This window comes from Lithobates pipiens, unplaced genomic scaffold (genome assembly GCF_037356315.1).
Source record: "Lithobates pipiens isolate NorthernLeopardFrog02 unplaced genomic scaffold, aLitPip1_a1.2 Scaffold_28, whole genome shotgun sequence".
Lineage (NCBI taxonomy): Eukaryota > Metazoa > Chordata > Amphibia > Anura > Ranidae > Lithobates > Lithobates pipiens.
This window is the reverse complement of record NW_027507789.1, coordinates 84,494,543-84,509,134: the sequence shown is the minus strand read 5'-3', so window position 1 is coordinate 84,509,134 and position 14,592 is coordinate 84,494,543. Positions and strand designations below refer to the sequence as shown.

Sequence of the window (14,592 nt, the reverse complement as noted above, 5' to 3'; positions counted from 1 at the left end):
TGTTGTATGACCACGCAATTGTCATTCAAAGTGCGAAAGCGCTGAAAGCTGAAAATTGTTCTGGATAGCAGGGGCGCCCAGTAAGCAAGTGGTTAAAAAGAGTGGTAGAATTTTATACCCAAGTTTGGTATTGTAAATAAGATTAGCGGCAGCACATCAGCTATTACTTCTGTCATGCTCCAAACTACTAACATGGAATGCTCACCAATGCTAGGAGCCTGGCGGATAAGATGGGTGAACTAGAGATACTGTTGTACAAGAAGAATTAGGATTTTGTGGGAATTTCAGAGACCTGGTTCAACAGCCCTCATGATTGGCTGGCAAACATTCAAGGTTATATCCATTATCGCAGGGATAGAGAGGGTAAAAAAGGGGGAGGGGTATGCCTATATATTGCGAATAATGTACAAGTGAATGTGATAGAGATCATCACTAAGTGGGCTAGGCAGGAGGGATAATCCTCATGGGTAGAGCTCCAAAGGGATGAAGCTAAGGGGAAAATATTTCTGGGAGTATGCTATAGTCCTCCTAACCTGAGGGAGGAGGGGGAGATGGAGCTCCTATCACAAGTTGGATTAGCAGCAAGGATGGGAAGTGTTATAGTGGGCAATTTTAATGATCCAGATTTAGACTGGATGGAGGGAACCACACATTTGTCTAAGGCTCGCCAATTCCTAAATGTATTGCAGGACAATTTCATGGTTCAGATGGTAGACACACCAACTAGAAATAAAGCGTTACTCTACTGATTACCAACAATACAGCCTGATCACGGACGTGGAAATAAGGGGAAATTTAGGAAACAGCGATCACAGGTCAATTGGCTTCAGTATAAATCACACAAATAGGAAACATAAGGGTAATAGTATGTAAACAGTAAAAAAAGGGAGGACAGACCATATTGGCCCCATAAAGAATGAGGAAGGACATCTGGCTACAAAGGATGGGGAGATGGCGAAGGTATTTAATTTATTCTTCTCCTCAGTCACGTGGGATTTGAGAGGGCTACAGTAGCTAAAACTGCAGTGTTTATCCTTGTGACACATCACAGGAAGCCCCTCCATGGTTAACAGAGGACAGAATTAAAATTACTTGGGAAACATAACATTAATAAATCACCAGGACCAGATGGCTTGCATCCATGGGTACTTAGGGAACTCAGTCAAGTAATTGTTCCTAATTTTTACTGACATTCTACTGACTGGAATGGTACCAAGTGATTGGAGAAAAGCCAATGTAGCACCAATATTTAAAAAGGGCGAAAAATACATCCCTGGGAATTACAGACCAGTTAGTCTAACATCAATAGTATGCAAGCTCTTGGAGGGGATAAGAGACCATATACAATATTTTAGTAACGAGAACGTTAGTAGTATTTAGCATGGATTCATGAAGAATCGTTCTTGCCAAACCATTCTATTAACCTTTGAGGAGGTGGGTTTCAATCTAGGTAAAGGAATGCCTATTACCGTGGTGTATCAGGAATTTGCATAAGCATTTGACACCGTACCCCATAAACATTTACTGTACAAAATAAGGTCCATTGCCATAGACTATAGGGTGAGTACATGGATTTAAAACTGGCTACAAGGGCAAGTTCAGAAGGTGGTGATAAATAGAGAGTACTCGGAATGGCATGCAATGCCACACTGCTGCTAACAAAGAAAACAATATTGGCATGCATTAAAAATGGGATCAACTCCAGAGATAAAACGATAATTCTCCCGCTCCTACAAGACTCTGGTCCGGCCGCACCTGGAGTATATTGTCCAATTCTGGGCACCAGTCCACAGGAAGGATGTACTGGAGCAAGTACAAAGAAGGGGAAACTAAGCTAATAAAGGGTCTGGAGGATATTCGTTATGAGGAAAGGTTGCAAGCACTGAACTTATTCTTTCTGGAGTAGACACGCTTGAGAGGGGATAGGATTTCAATTAATAAATACCATACTAGTGACCCTGCAGAAGACAGTTTAACAAGACACGTGACCACGCATTAAAATTAGAAGAAAAGAGGTTTAACCTTAAACTACATAGAGGGTTCTTTACTGTAATAGCGGAAAAGATGTGGCATTCCCTTCCACAGGCGGTGGTTTCAGCGGGGAGCATCAATAGTTTCAAAAAACTATTAGATAAGCACCTGAACGACCGCAATATACAGGGATATACAATGTAATACTGACATAATCACACACATAGGTTGGACTTGATGGTCTTTTTTCAACCTCACCTACTATGTAACCCAAAAGCCTCAGTAGTAAAACAAACAAAACTGTCTCAAAGCAGGGAAATCGAACTAGTTTATGTGAACTGGCTTGCATGCTAACATTCCAGCAGTCCACATATGTCATAATCTTGTATTGACCTCTCTTACTAGATATCCTGTGTCCAGATGGAACCATTGACAGGAAAGCTATCGGCAGCAAAGTCTTTGGAAATGAGGTAAAAAAAAAAAATCCATACTGATTTGCATTGCAGAAGAAAGTAGAGGAGTTCTAGACTGCATGATGTATTGATGAGAAATCAATTTATTTAATCCATAAGACAAAGGACAACTCGTATATTTGAAAATCAAGTGGGCATGTATCAAGTGAATTAGAAGGTTACATTTGCATCTTCCCATAAATGAATATGGTATTTTTGAAAACAAAATGAGAACGAAGTGAGAATAAAAATCTATATGCATTTTATTACACCTTGTCATAAACACAATAATAAAAACATAGATATGTATAAAGAAACTTTGCGAGAAATACAGAAATATGTAAATCTGATTAATATATGTACTTGTAACTGGTCTACGCGGGATTCTCGGCTTCTTCAGGACCATACATGTATTGCAAATGTATTATACAGTGGTGTGAAAAAGTGTTTGCCCCCTTCCTCATTTCCTGTTCCTTTGCATGTTTGTCACACTTAAGTGTTTCGGAACATCAAACCAATTTAAACAATAGTCAAGGACAACACAAGTAAACACAAAATGCAATTTGTAAATGAAGGTGTTTATTATTAAAGGTGAAAAAAAAATCCAAACCATCATGGCCCTGTGTGAAAAAGTGATTGCCCCCCTTGTTAAAACATACTATAACTGTGGTTGTCCACACCTGAGTTCAATTTCTCTAGCCACACCCAGGCCTGATTATTGCCACACCTGTTCACAATCAAGGCATCACTTAAATAGAAGCTGCTTGACAGAGTAAGGTCCACCAGAAGATCCTTAAAAGCTACACATCATGCCGAGACCAAAAGAAAATCAGGAACAATTGAGAAAGAAAGTAATTGAGATATATCAGTCTGGAAAGGGTTATAAAGCCATTTCCAAAGCTTTGGGAATCCAGCGAACCACAGTGAGAGCCATTATCCACAAATGGGGAAGACATGGAACAGTGGTGAACCTTCCCAGGAGTGGCCGGCCGCCCAAAATTACCCCAAGAGCGCAGCGACGACTCATCCAAGAGGTCACAAAAGACCCCACAACAACGTCCAAGGAACTGCAGGCCTCACTTGCCTCAGTTAAGGTCAGCGTTCATGCCTCCACCATCAGGAAAAGACTGGGCAAAAATGGCCTGCATGGCAGAGTTCCAAGGAGAAAACCACTGCTGAGCAAAAAAGAACATCAAAGCTCGTCTCAATTTCTCCACAACACATCTTGATGATCCCCAAGACTTTTGGGACAACATTCTGTGGACCGATGAGACAAAAGTGGAACTCTTTGGAAGGTGTGTGTCCAAGTATATCTGGCGTAGAAGGAACACTGCATTTCATAAAAAGAACATTATACCAACAGTAAAATATGGTGGTGGTAGTGTGATGGTCTGGGGCTGTTTTGCTGCTTCAGGACCTGGAAGACTTGCCGTGATAAAAGGAACTATGAATTTTGCTGTCTACCAAGAGATCCTGAAGGAGAATGTCCGACCATCTGTTCGTGTACTCAAGCTGAAACGAACTTGGGTTCTGCAGCAGGACAATGATCCTAAACACACCAGCAAGTCCACCACCGAATGGCTGAAGAAAAACAAAATGAAGACTTTGGAGTGGCCTAGCCAAAGTCCTGACCTGAATCCTATTGAGATGTTGTGGTATGACCTTAAAAAGGCCGTTCATGCTTGAAAACCCTCTAATGTAACTGAATTAGGACAATTCTGCAAAGATGAGTGGGCCAAAATTCCTCCAGGACGCTGTAAAAGCCTCATTGCACGTTATCGCAAATGCTTGGTTGCAGTTGTTGCTGCTAAGGGTGGCCCAACCAGTTATTAGGTTTAGGGGGCAATCACTTTTTCACACAGGGCCATGATGGTTTGGATTTTTTTTCACCTTTAATAATAAACACCTTCATTTACAAATTGCATTTTGTGTTTACTTGTGTTGTCCTTGACTATTGTTTAAACTGGTTTGATGTTCCGAAACACTTAAGTGTGACAAACATGCAAAGGAACAGGAAATGAGGAAGGGGGCAAACATTTTTTCACACCACTGTATACAAAGTTTCTTACTATAGAAAAGAACAGCAAAAAAACAAAAGTAGATACAATTCTACACAATAAACATATCAGACATAATTGCAGCTATAAATTACCCTATGTGAGTGGAAGTAAAAGAAAGAGGGGTGGAGAGGATGGGGGAATTGAAAAAAACAAAACCAAAAAAAAAACAACTAAATATTAATAGTTCAATTAATTCAATATCATAAATCATCAAAACCACAGATGAAAGGAATACAGAATCTGTCTGATGTCCCATAGGATATGGGTCTGGGCCTGAAAGACCCTTAAGATATAGTAAGGCAGGGTGTGATCCCATATAGAGTAAATTAGTAAATAGGCAACATATTTGTTTCTTACCTATTAAGGCAGAAATAAATATCCGGTGTATAGTCCGAACTCACAATATCCATTTAAGACTGGATAAATCCAAATTATCAAGAAAACCAGGCATCTCTGTGACAATCACCTTAGAGGATAAATGGATAGATATTTGTATAAATGAAAGGGGGAAAAGAATATATACATACCAAACAGTGTGTGTGTGTGTGTGTATGTATATCTCTATAGCTATATAGATAGAGAGATGGATAGATAGATACATATATCTATCTATATATCTATCTATCTATCTCTCTATCTATATATCTATCTCTATCAGTGATCCAAATATTGGGTTACTAAGGGTATTAAAGTGTATAAAAAAAATCCTAATGTCATAACTTACATATGCTGGTATTGTGGTAGGTACATATCCACCTTTCCTGTGGCAAAGTTTGCAATGAATGAGTGCCAAAATGAGTGTACATATAGGATCCAAAATGATCCAAGAAACGCTCTCATTCGTATCCCTCCAATGAACAGATGCCTTGAGGATGTTATAATGGTGTCAGCTGTCAGTGAAAAGACAGAGCATAAAAGCCACATTACACCCGAAAATTACATAATTTCCAGTTCTAGATCATAAGTGGTAGGGACAGGTCCCCCCCAAAAAAATTCCAAAGAATTATTATTTTTTCCCCTCCTTCCTCCCATCTACTCCAAACATGTCCCTCATCTCTCCCCCCTCTTCCACATCACCAGGTTTTACAATACAAACACATAAATAATTTCTTCAACGTGCATTGTCCAAAGAAGCAAGAAAGACTTATTCAGATATTACCATGATCCAGTGTCAATATGTAAACCCTAATTACTGGTCAAGTAAGCTAATTTTTATCTAGAAAGGGAGTGAAGCTAATGAGGTCATTAAGGCCTGGGGATACTGTAGCTTAAAATTTGTAAATCCATCTGGATTCCACTTGATCAAAGTCTCTTGGTGGAGGAATTATCCTTGTCAAAGCCATAAATTTGAGAGTATCTACCTTTAAATTTGGGTCTCGCAGTGAAATGGCTATGCGACTAAAATCCTTGTCCTAATGTCTAGTACATGAACAGATATTGCTTGCCAGAATTTCCTTTTGGTTTTTCCCACAAAGAAGGATCTACAACTGCAGGTTAGAAGATATACAATGCCTACTGTGTTGCAATTAGTAAAGTGTCTGGGTCGAAAAATCTCCAAATTTTGGAGTATTACCCCTCTATTCTGATTTGATATAGCAGCAATAGTCACATTTTCCACATTTTAAATGTACCCTTTGGCAAACGTGCACATGGGTCACATCCCCTACGGGGTAAACATGTCTCAAAGTAAGAATGTCTCTAATGGCCTCTATTCCTTCTAAATGTTAGATGTGGTCTTTTCTCAATTAATTTACTGAAAATTGGGTCTTAGGTTAATATGTGCCAATGTTCATTAAATATTTGTCTAATTTTATCAGCCTGATTATTAAATAAAAAAAATTAGATGAATATTGGGTATATCCTTCGTTTTGTCCACCCTTAAAGAAGAAGCTCCCTCTGATTGTCCTTGGCTCTTTTATATGCCTTTTTTAAGGACTTTTTGCTGTATCCACATTCAAGAAAACTTTTCTGCAATGCCACTGCCTGTTTCTCAAAATCATTGTCATCAGTACAATTTCTACATATACATAAATATAGTCATTGTGTGATACCTCTGATAAGAGTTTGAGGGTGAGCATTTTTGAAGTGCAATAAAGAGTTTCCTGACATGGGTTTTATAAACTAATCTGTCTGGATGTGATCACTAGGGTCCCTCCGGATCGTAAGGTCCAGGACGAGTAAAGTGTCCCCATGCCATGACAAAGTGATGTAAGTTTGAAATCATTAACAATCAGTGAGTCGACAAAGCCGGATAATTCTTCACCTGTGCCTTTACAATAAATCAGGATACCATCAATGTATCTTTTCCACAAACCAATGTGGCCCAGGTACATCGACATGTCCTCATGGGAAAACGGGTCTCGCTCCCCCCCCCCCCCCCCCCAGGTACAGGCTCGCGTACGATGGGACACATGTAGTCCCCATCGCAAATGCCCTGCACTTGGATGTAATGGGAGCCATTGAACAAAAATACGTTGTGTAAGCATATCTAAGATGAATACATTTTACTCAGTCTGGTTCGTACTTGTCTCCTACAAAAACAGCGCAGCCATTTGAAGCCCTTTATCATGTGGGATACTAGAATAAAGTGCCTTCACATCAATGGAGGCCAGAATTGTCTCCTCATTGATAAGCAGATTATCTAAGATAGTCAATAGATGTATTGTATCCCTTAAATATGAAGGTAGTGATTCCACATGTGGGCGTAAATAGTCATCTATTAACTTACTGACTTTACTGGTGAATCATCCGATACCTGAGACAATAGGCCTACCAGGTGAATTATCAATGCATTTATGAGTTTTTGGGAGTGCATAAAATGTTTGTGTAACAGGATCTGTTACCTTAAGATAATCCCTCTTATTTTTGGATATCGATTGGCAAATGTCAGATTTATAATTTTCTCAAATGACCGTTGAAAGGCTGATATTTCCAGCATTGAGGTTTTTCTATACCATGATTTATTGGAAAATATTTTATTACACATTTTAACATAGATCACATCTGTCATAATTATTATGCACCGTTTTTCTGCTGATTATAGAACAATCCCCTCTCTGGTTTGAAGCAGTTGTAATGCTTGTTGTTGGGCTGTTGTGAAATTGGATTTCTCTTATGTTCACGGACTGACACAGCTCCTTTCTTAAACTATCAGGTTGTTAGGCCACCTTCAGGAGAGGACTAGGCAGAACATGTTATAACAAAACCAGAACTTTCTAGTTCCTGCAGCCTGTTTTTTTCTACCTAGTGAAGAAGGACCTAGGAACCCTGCGGGCCCGTCGGTCCGTGGACATGCCCCCAGCTCCAGGGGCGGCTGGTGAGCGTAATGCTCCAGGGGAAAAAATACATATGGCCGGGCTACTGATGTCTGCGCCACAGTGTGCCGGGCCAGCAGCCACCCCGTACTGATCGGAGAGTGGGTCTGTGATGTCTCCCAGCTTGTCAGGACTGGTAAGTACAGCTCTCCCTGCCTCGGTGGGGCTGAGCAGCTGGGCATTCCCTGGGAGGTCGATTTGGGGGTCCCTCACCTCCCTCTCTTCTCTCCCTGTCCCCATCTTCCCTCCCCGTGGGGAATGCTGCATGGGCTGCTGAGGGGTGTGTGTGCCATAGACAGGGGCTTCCCGGGGGGGCTCTCACCTGGGGTGGGGACTGTGCTGGGTAGATGTGCCCTGGATGTCTGTGGGTCTCTCCCCTGGGTGATTGGAGGCTGTGTCTGCTGATCGCTGTAATGCTGTTTTACTGCCATTTCATCTGCCTGTTTTCACTGTCCCTCATTGCGTACAGTGTTCAGCGGCCATTATTGGTGTGACCAGGGAGCAGCATGCTCTGACTCCATTTTACTGTAGTCCGACGGCCATTTTCCCTGTGATTATGTTCTTTATACTAGACGCTTAGCCATTTTGTTGAAGCTTGAATACGTTTTTCATGTTTAGCGCTTTACAGTGGGGCTCAGTACAATGCGATTTTCTCTCATAAGCATCTGGGAGCTGACAAAGGACACAAGCACACCTAGCTGGACGGCGCAGAACTCACTCAGGGTGGTGAGTCCTGTGGTGGGGGCCCCTCAGCCTGCAGCAGTTAGGAGGGCGGGACCATCACTGTTCTAAGTCTGCAACAAGTGGCAGACAGGGTTGGGTCAGCATGGCTTCAGAAACTGGTGTTTCTTCCCCTGAAATCCAATGCAATTGAAACCAGTTCACCTGCAGACAGTGCAGTGCCTCTGGACGCTTTGTCGGTGGTCCTTAATACATTCGTTGCCAAGATGGGGGTGATGCGCGGGCGCTGAGGCTGGTGACCTCTGCTCTGTCGTTTCAGATGAAGCTGACCAAGACTGATCGGACAGTGAGGATGAATCCCCATCCGGGTCCGTGCACAATAAAGTACTTGTTGGAGCACTTATCACAGCTGTGCGTGATACCCTGAAAATTCAGGAGCCAGCAGATCCCTCTGCTGATGTAGTGGTCCCTTATGGGTCCCGCAAGCCAGCCCGTACACCTAAGGTGTTTTTGTATCTGACTTATTTCAATAAGTTCATATACAAGGGTCCCCAAATACATGGCGTGCGTTACCCCTTTGAGGAGAGCCTTCTCAAAAAAACGATCGGCTCCTCCGGTCGTGGACCCCCCAGTATCCAGGTTAAACAAAGTAACCACAATCCCGGTAGAGGGGACTCCTGCCTTTAAGGACCCCACTGACAGAAAGGCCGAGGCAGTGGCCTGTTCCTTGTTTACGGTTGTGGGGTCAGCAATGCGGCCAGTACTGGCATCCGCACTTGTGTCACAGACATTTTCTGAGTGGGCAAAACTTTTGCACTGCGAATTGGGGGAGCAACAGGCTTCGCTGTCTGCGTGGAACTAGCAGACCAGTTACTGCAAGGCCTTAAAGTCGTTGTAAACCCTTATAAACCATTTTGACCTACAGGTAAGCCTAGATTAAGGCTTACCTGTAGGTCCAAGAAATATCTCCTAAACCTATATGGTTTAAGAGCTATTTGCCCGAAGACAGGCACCGCTGTCTACGGCGCATGCGCTGTAGACAGCGGCGCGCAGGCGCACTGAGCTGATGATGAAGATGCCGCGCGCGTCGGCTCCCGAGAAGATGGATGCGGCGACTTCGCTGGCTCCTGTGTCAGGTAAGTGACACATAATGGAGTACTATGCGATGCATAGTACTCCATTATGCTTTGCCTTTGCAGGGAATGAAAGAGGAAGTAAACCCATTAGGGTTTACTTTCTCTTTAAGTACGTTTGTGATGCGGCCCTGGATACGCTCCCTCTGTTATCCAGGGCTTCAGTGTCAGCAGTGGTGCTGAGGCACCTGATTTGGCTAAAATGCTGGTCGGCTGACCAGGCATCTAAAAAAAGCCCTGACAGATTTATCCTTCCTTGGAGAGCGGCTCTTTGGAGCCTCAGTGGATGACATTAGTACAAATGCCACAGGTGGTAGGAGTACACTACTCCCACAGGCCAGGAAGGATAAGGAGTCACGTCGTAGGCAAGGGCCCTCATTTGGGACATACTAAAACATTTAATGTGAAAATGGCTTAATGTAGCTTAACGTGTAATAAAGTGCCTAAACCTCAAACAATTGCCCTGAAACTTTGCACAGCTTAAGATCTCAACTTCCCAAACCTATCCAAGAAGTTTCATGCGATTCGGTGTTCCACAAGGCAAACTAGGGACATTAAGCTTGTTTTTTGGGGAGCTTAATGTGGCTTAACGTACAAAAAAAGACCTTAACTGATAACCCTCAACCTTTACACAATAGAAAACTCTATCCATGCCAACACATTCTTAAAATTTCAGCCCATTTGGTTAATCACACCAAAAGTTATTCACTTTAAGCTATATTTTACAATGCTAAAACATTTAATGTGAAAATTTCTTAATGTAGCTTAACGTGTAATAAAGTGCCTAAACCTCAATTGCCCTGAAACTTTGCACAGCCTACGATCTCAACTTCCCAAACCTATCCAAGAAGTTTTATGTGATTTGGTGTTCCACAAGGCAAACTAGGGACATTAAGCTTGTTTTTTGGGGAGCTTAACGTACAAAAAAGACCTTAAATGTTAGCCAATTTCCCCCAAACGTCACACAATGGAAGACTATACATGCCAACATAGTCTAAAAATTTCAGCTCATTTGGTAAATCACATCAAAAGTTATTCACATTAAGATATATTTTACAATGCTAAAACATTTTAGTGCAAAGAGCTTAACGTACCATAATGTGCCTTAACCTCAATCAATTGTCTTGAAATGTTGCGCAGCCTAAGTTCTCAACTTCCCAAACCTATTCAAGAATTCCAGATCATTTAGTAAATTACCCCAAAAGTTATTCACTTTTAACCATTTTTTTACAATCCTTAACCAGTTGCAGACTTTGGGTGCACAAGACACGCACAAAAACATGAGTAAGAAAGGTAGTGGTGCGCTGTACACAAGGAGGATATATCTATTGATAAAAGCAGTATATAAAATTTGCAATGGGGGGATATCCAGTAAACAATACAGGTCTGGGTATGTCTATGTGACTAGTTTAAACAGCAACACTCATTTCTACTAATAGTCCACAACATAAATACATAAAATAGTGAAAATTCATATAAAATCCAAAGTGCAACGTGTTGCGATCCTGTAGTCGCATAAAAGTGCAAATATTCCAATGTGCCGCTGTGGCTGATAAAACAATAATGCTCATTGCTATTAGTGTAAAATCTACAACATAAAACCGTGAAATAATAAAAACAAGAAAAAAGAAAAAACACAATATAACATTCAAAAGTGCAGCGTGTTGCGATCCTAAAATCGCATAGAGTGCAGGTTTTCTGTTGTGGTGCACATAGGCAAACCTTCAAACATAAATAATAATTAAGTGACAAAAAAAAAATATATAAGCGTATCGGACAAAACGTCCGTTTTCAGTGCAAAGTGCTGCGATTATTTTCAAAATCGCATAGGATGTGACTTCTTCAGCAAGATATGCGATGTGGAGCTGTTGCAATTGGAAGAGCAGTGGTGCTGGTGGAAGGGGATATGGCCTTGGTGGTCCCGTATATACCAGTAATGGATGTCCTCTTACCTTACCGCTGTAAGGTAACAGCGTATATATAGAGAGCTTTTTGGGATCCTTTAGCGGAATTTTCCCTTTACTGTGGGGTGCCCAGGTCCTGACCAATGATATGGTCCCTTTAAGGGGGTTTTCTCTGTGGTATTGCAGTCAGGGTTCCTCGGTGGTATGGCATATACATGGGTTTAAGCAGAGATGGAGGAAGAATACTCCATAGTGTAAAGTGCTTCAACAGGTTTATTGTTATTAAAACAGTTTAAAAATACTCACAAACAGTCTGTACAAGCAGTGTATAAACGAGCTGCGGGCTCGGTCTACGTCACTTCCTGGTTGCTGTGTCCCGACGCGTGTTCGTCACGGGTCACGTGACTTCATCAGGGGATTTTCTTGGTGATTTTTTTTCTTTTCTATTTTATTAACTAATAGTTAAAAAAAATTCAGTTTTTTGGTTGCTTTGCTTATTAAAATTTTTGACACTTTTTTTACATATATACTGAAAGAAAGCAAAAAAACGACATTTAATTGTCTAAGGATTGCAAAAAATTATTGTTGCAGGACAATATTCACAAAAAGAAAGCCTTGTTTGTCCTTAACAACGTAATACATGATTTTTTTTTTTATCTTAAAGCGGGGTTCCACCCTAAAGTGGAACTTCTGCTGATCGGAACCCTCCCCCCCTCCGGTGTCACAATTGGCACCTTTCAGGGGGGAGGGGGGGAGATACCTGTCAAAGACAGGTATTTACACCCACTTCTGGGCATAGACTCCCGTGGGAGTCTGTCATTTCTTGTCCTGCCACGCTGTCTGCTGGGACACACACGGGTCTTAGAGACAGCGCGGACAATTCCTATTGCGCTGCGCGACTCGTGCATGTGCAGTAGGGAACCGGGAAGTGAAGCCGATTCGCTTCACTTCCTGATTCCCTCACCTAGAATGGTGGCGGCAGCAGCCGAGAGCCGAGCGATCGATCAGCCTCAGCTGCCGGCATCGCTGGACCCCGGGACAGGTGAGTGTCCATTTATTAAAAGTCAGCAGCTGTAGTATTTATAGCTGCTGGCTTTTAATATTTTTTTTGTAGGTGGAATCCCTCTTTAAGTCGGGGGTTAGGCAAGCTCAGCACTCCAGCTGTGGTGAAACTATAAATCCCATCATGCTTCTGCCTCTAGGAGTCATGCCTGTCAGGGTCTTGCAATGTCATCTCTGGATCTAAATGGGACTTAAGGTAGTGTTAGGGGGGGCTACTGCACACAGAAGGCTTTTTATAGAATGCATTAAGATGATCCTTCTGACTTTAAAATCCCTTTAACCGCTTCGGCCCCGGAAGATTTTACCTCCTTCCTGACCAGAGCACTTTATACAATTTGACACTGCGTCGATTTAACTGACAATTGCGTGGTCCTGCGAGGTTGTATCCAAACAAAATTTGCATCTTTTTCCCCCCCCCACAAATAAAGCTTTCTTTTGGTGGTATTTGATCACCTCTGTGGTTTTTATTTTTTGCGCTATAAACAAAAAAGCAACAGTTTTGAAAAAAGCTATATTTTAGACTTTTCGCTATAATAAATATCCTCCAAAAATATATATAATTTTTTTTTTCCACAGTTTAGGCCAATATGTATTCTTCTACGTATTTTTGGTAAAAACAATCTCAAACGTTTGATTGGTTTGCGCAAAAGTTATAGCGTCTACAAAATAGGGGATAGTTTTATGGCATTTTTATTAATTTTATTTTTACTAGTAATGGCGGTGATCAGCGATTTTTAACGTGACTGCGACATTATGGTGGACACATCTGACAATTTTGACACATTTTTGGGACCATTGGCATTGATACAGCGATCAATGCTATAAAATTGTATTGATTACTGTAAAAATGTCACTGTGAGTGGAGGGGTTAACCACTAGGGGGAGGGGTTAAGTATATCGGTATGCTATCATTAGGTAGAACGGGGAGATGCTGTTTACATCAGCATCTTCCCGTTTTTCAACTCCGTGACACGATCGTGGGTTATCCCCACAGCGATTGAGTCCACCGGACCCATGTGCACTGTCACGGAGCCCGCAGCATGCGCTGGTACTGCGGGAAATTCAAAGTAACATACGGGTACGTTACTTTGCCCAGCCATGCCATTCTGCCAACGTATATGTGCCGACAGCAGTCGGCAAGTGGTTTAGCCATTTTCACATTAAATGTTTTAGCATTGTAAAATATAGCTTAAAGCGCGGTTCCACTGCCTCTGAGTTTTTTTTTTTTTGTTTTTTTTTGTTTTGTTTTTTTGTGACTTTTAAAAATAATAAATAAGTGTTTAAATATCTTACTCACATGTTCTGTTTTTTTTATCTTCGCCGATTGCTTTTTGGCATTCTCTTCCGGGCTTCTATGACGTCAATCTCCCAGCACGCCGTTCTAGCTCCGATCTCGCGCATGTGCAGTAAGGGAATATTGGAGCGCCGTCTACAGCTTCAGTTGCCATCACAACGGGTGGCATCGTCGAAGTCCCGCCCCATTGTGAGGGCAACTGAGATAAAAAAAATAATAGAAGAGAAGCTGACGAGAGAGCGCGTTGCTGGAGTTATAAGAAAGGTAAGTAATAAAAAAAAAAATTGATGCTGCATAAATAAATATTTAAAAAAACATAAAATGTTTTTTTTTGTTTTGTTTTTTACATGAATATTCTAAGCAGACTCCAAAGTTCCAAAAAAATAAAAATAAAAAAAATAAAAAAAGAGCAAAAAAAAGAGAGAGATATATTATAGAGAGATATATATAAAATAAAATATGCACAAGTACAGTCCCAAGATTCCGCTAAACAGTACCTACACATTAACAGCGCTATAAAATTAAATGTGTATCATACATATATATACACTATACTTAAATGAAAAGGAGTCCAAAGGATGAAAAAGTTCATAAAGAGGGGTGTTGTGATCCTAAAGCCCTTAGGTTTGATAGGAGAGTCTTCACAAAGAATACACACAGCACACCATGCATATAAAGGACAGCCTCATGCTCCGTGTGATCCCCCTTTGCCAATGCACTT

The 14,592-nt window shown here is 41.4% G+C and overlaps 1 protein-coding gene across 4 annotated transcripts in view; it reads left to right on the top strand.

The window, feature by feature from the left end:
* The window catches only part of COASY (Coenzyme A synthase), a 639,852-nt gene that overhangs the window by 412,430 nt on the left and 212,830 nt on the right, over positions 1-14,592 (top strand). For all 4 annotated transcript variants that reach the window (XM_077459443.1, XM_077459444.1, XM_077459445.1 and 1 more), the window contains one exon: positions 2,377-2,441. In XM_077459443.1, the coding sequence (XP_077315569.1) occupies positions 2,377-2,441 (65 nt within the window). The remainder of the gene's footprint in view (positions 1-2,376; positions 2,442-14,592) is intronic.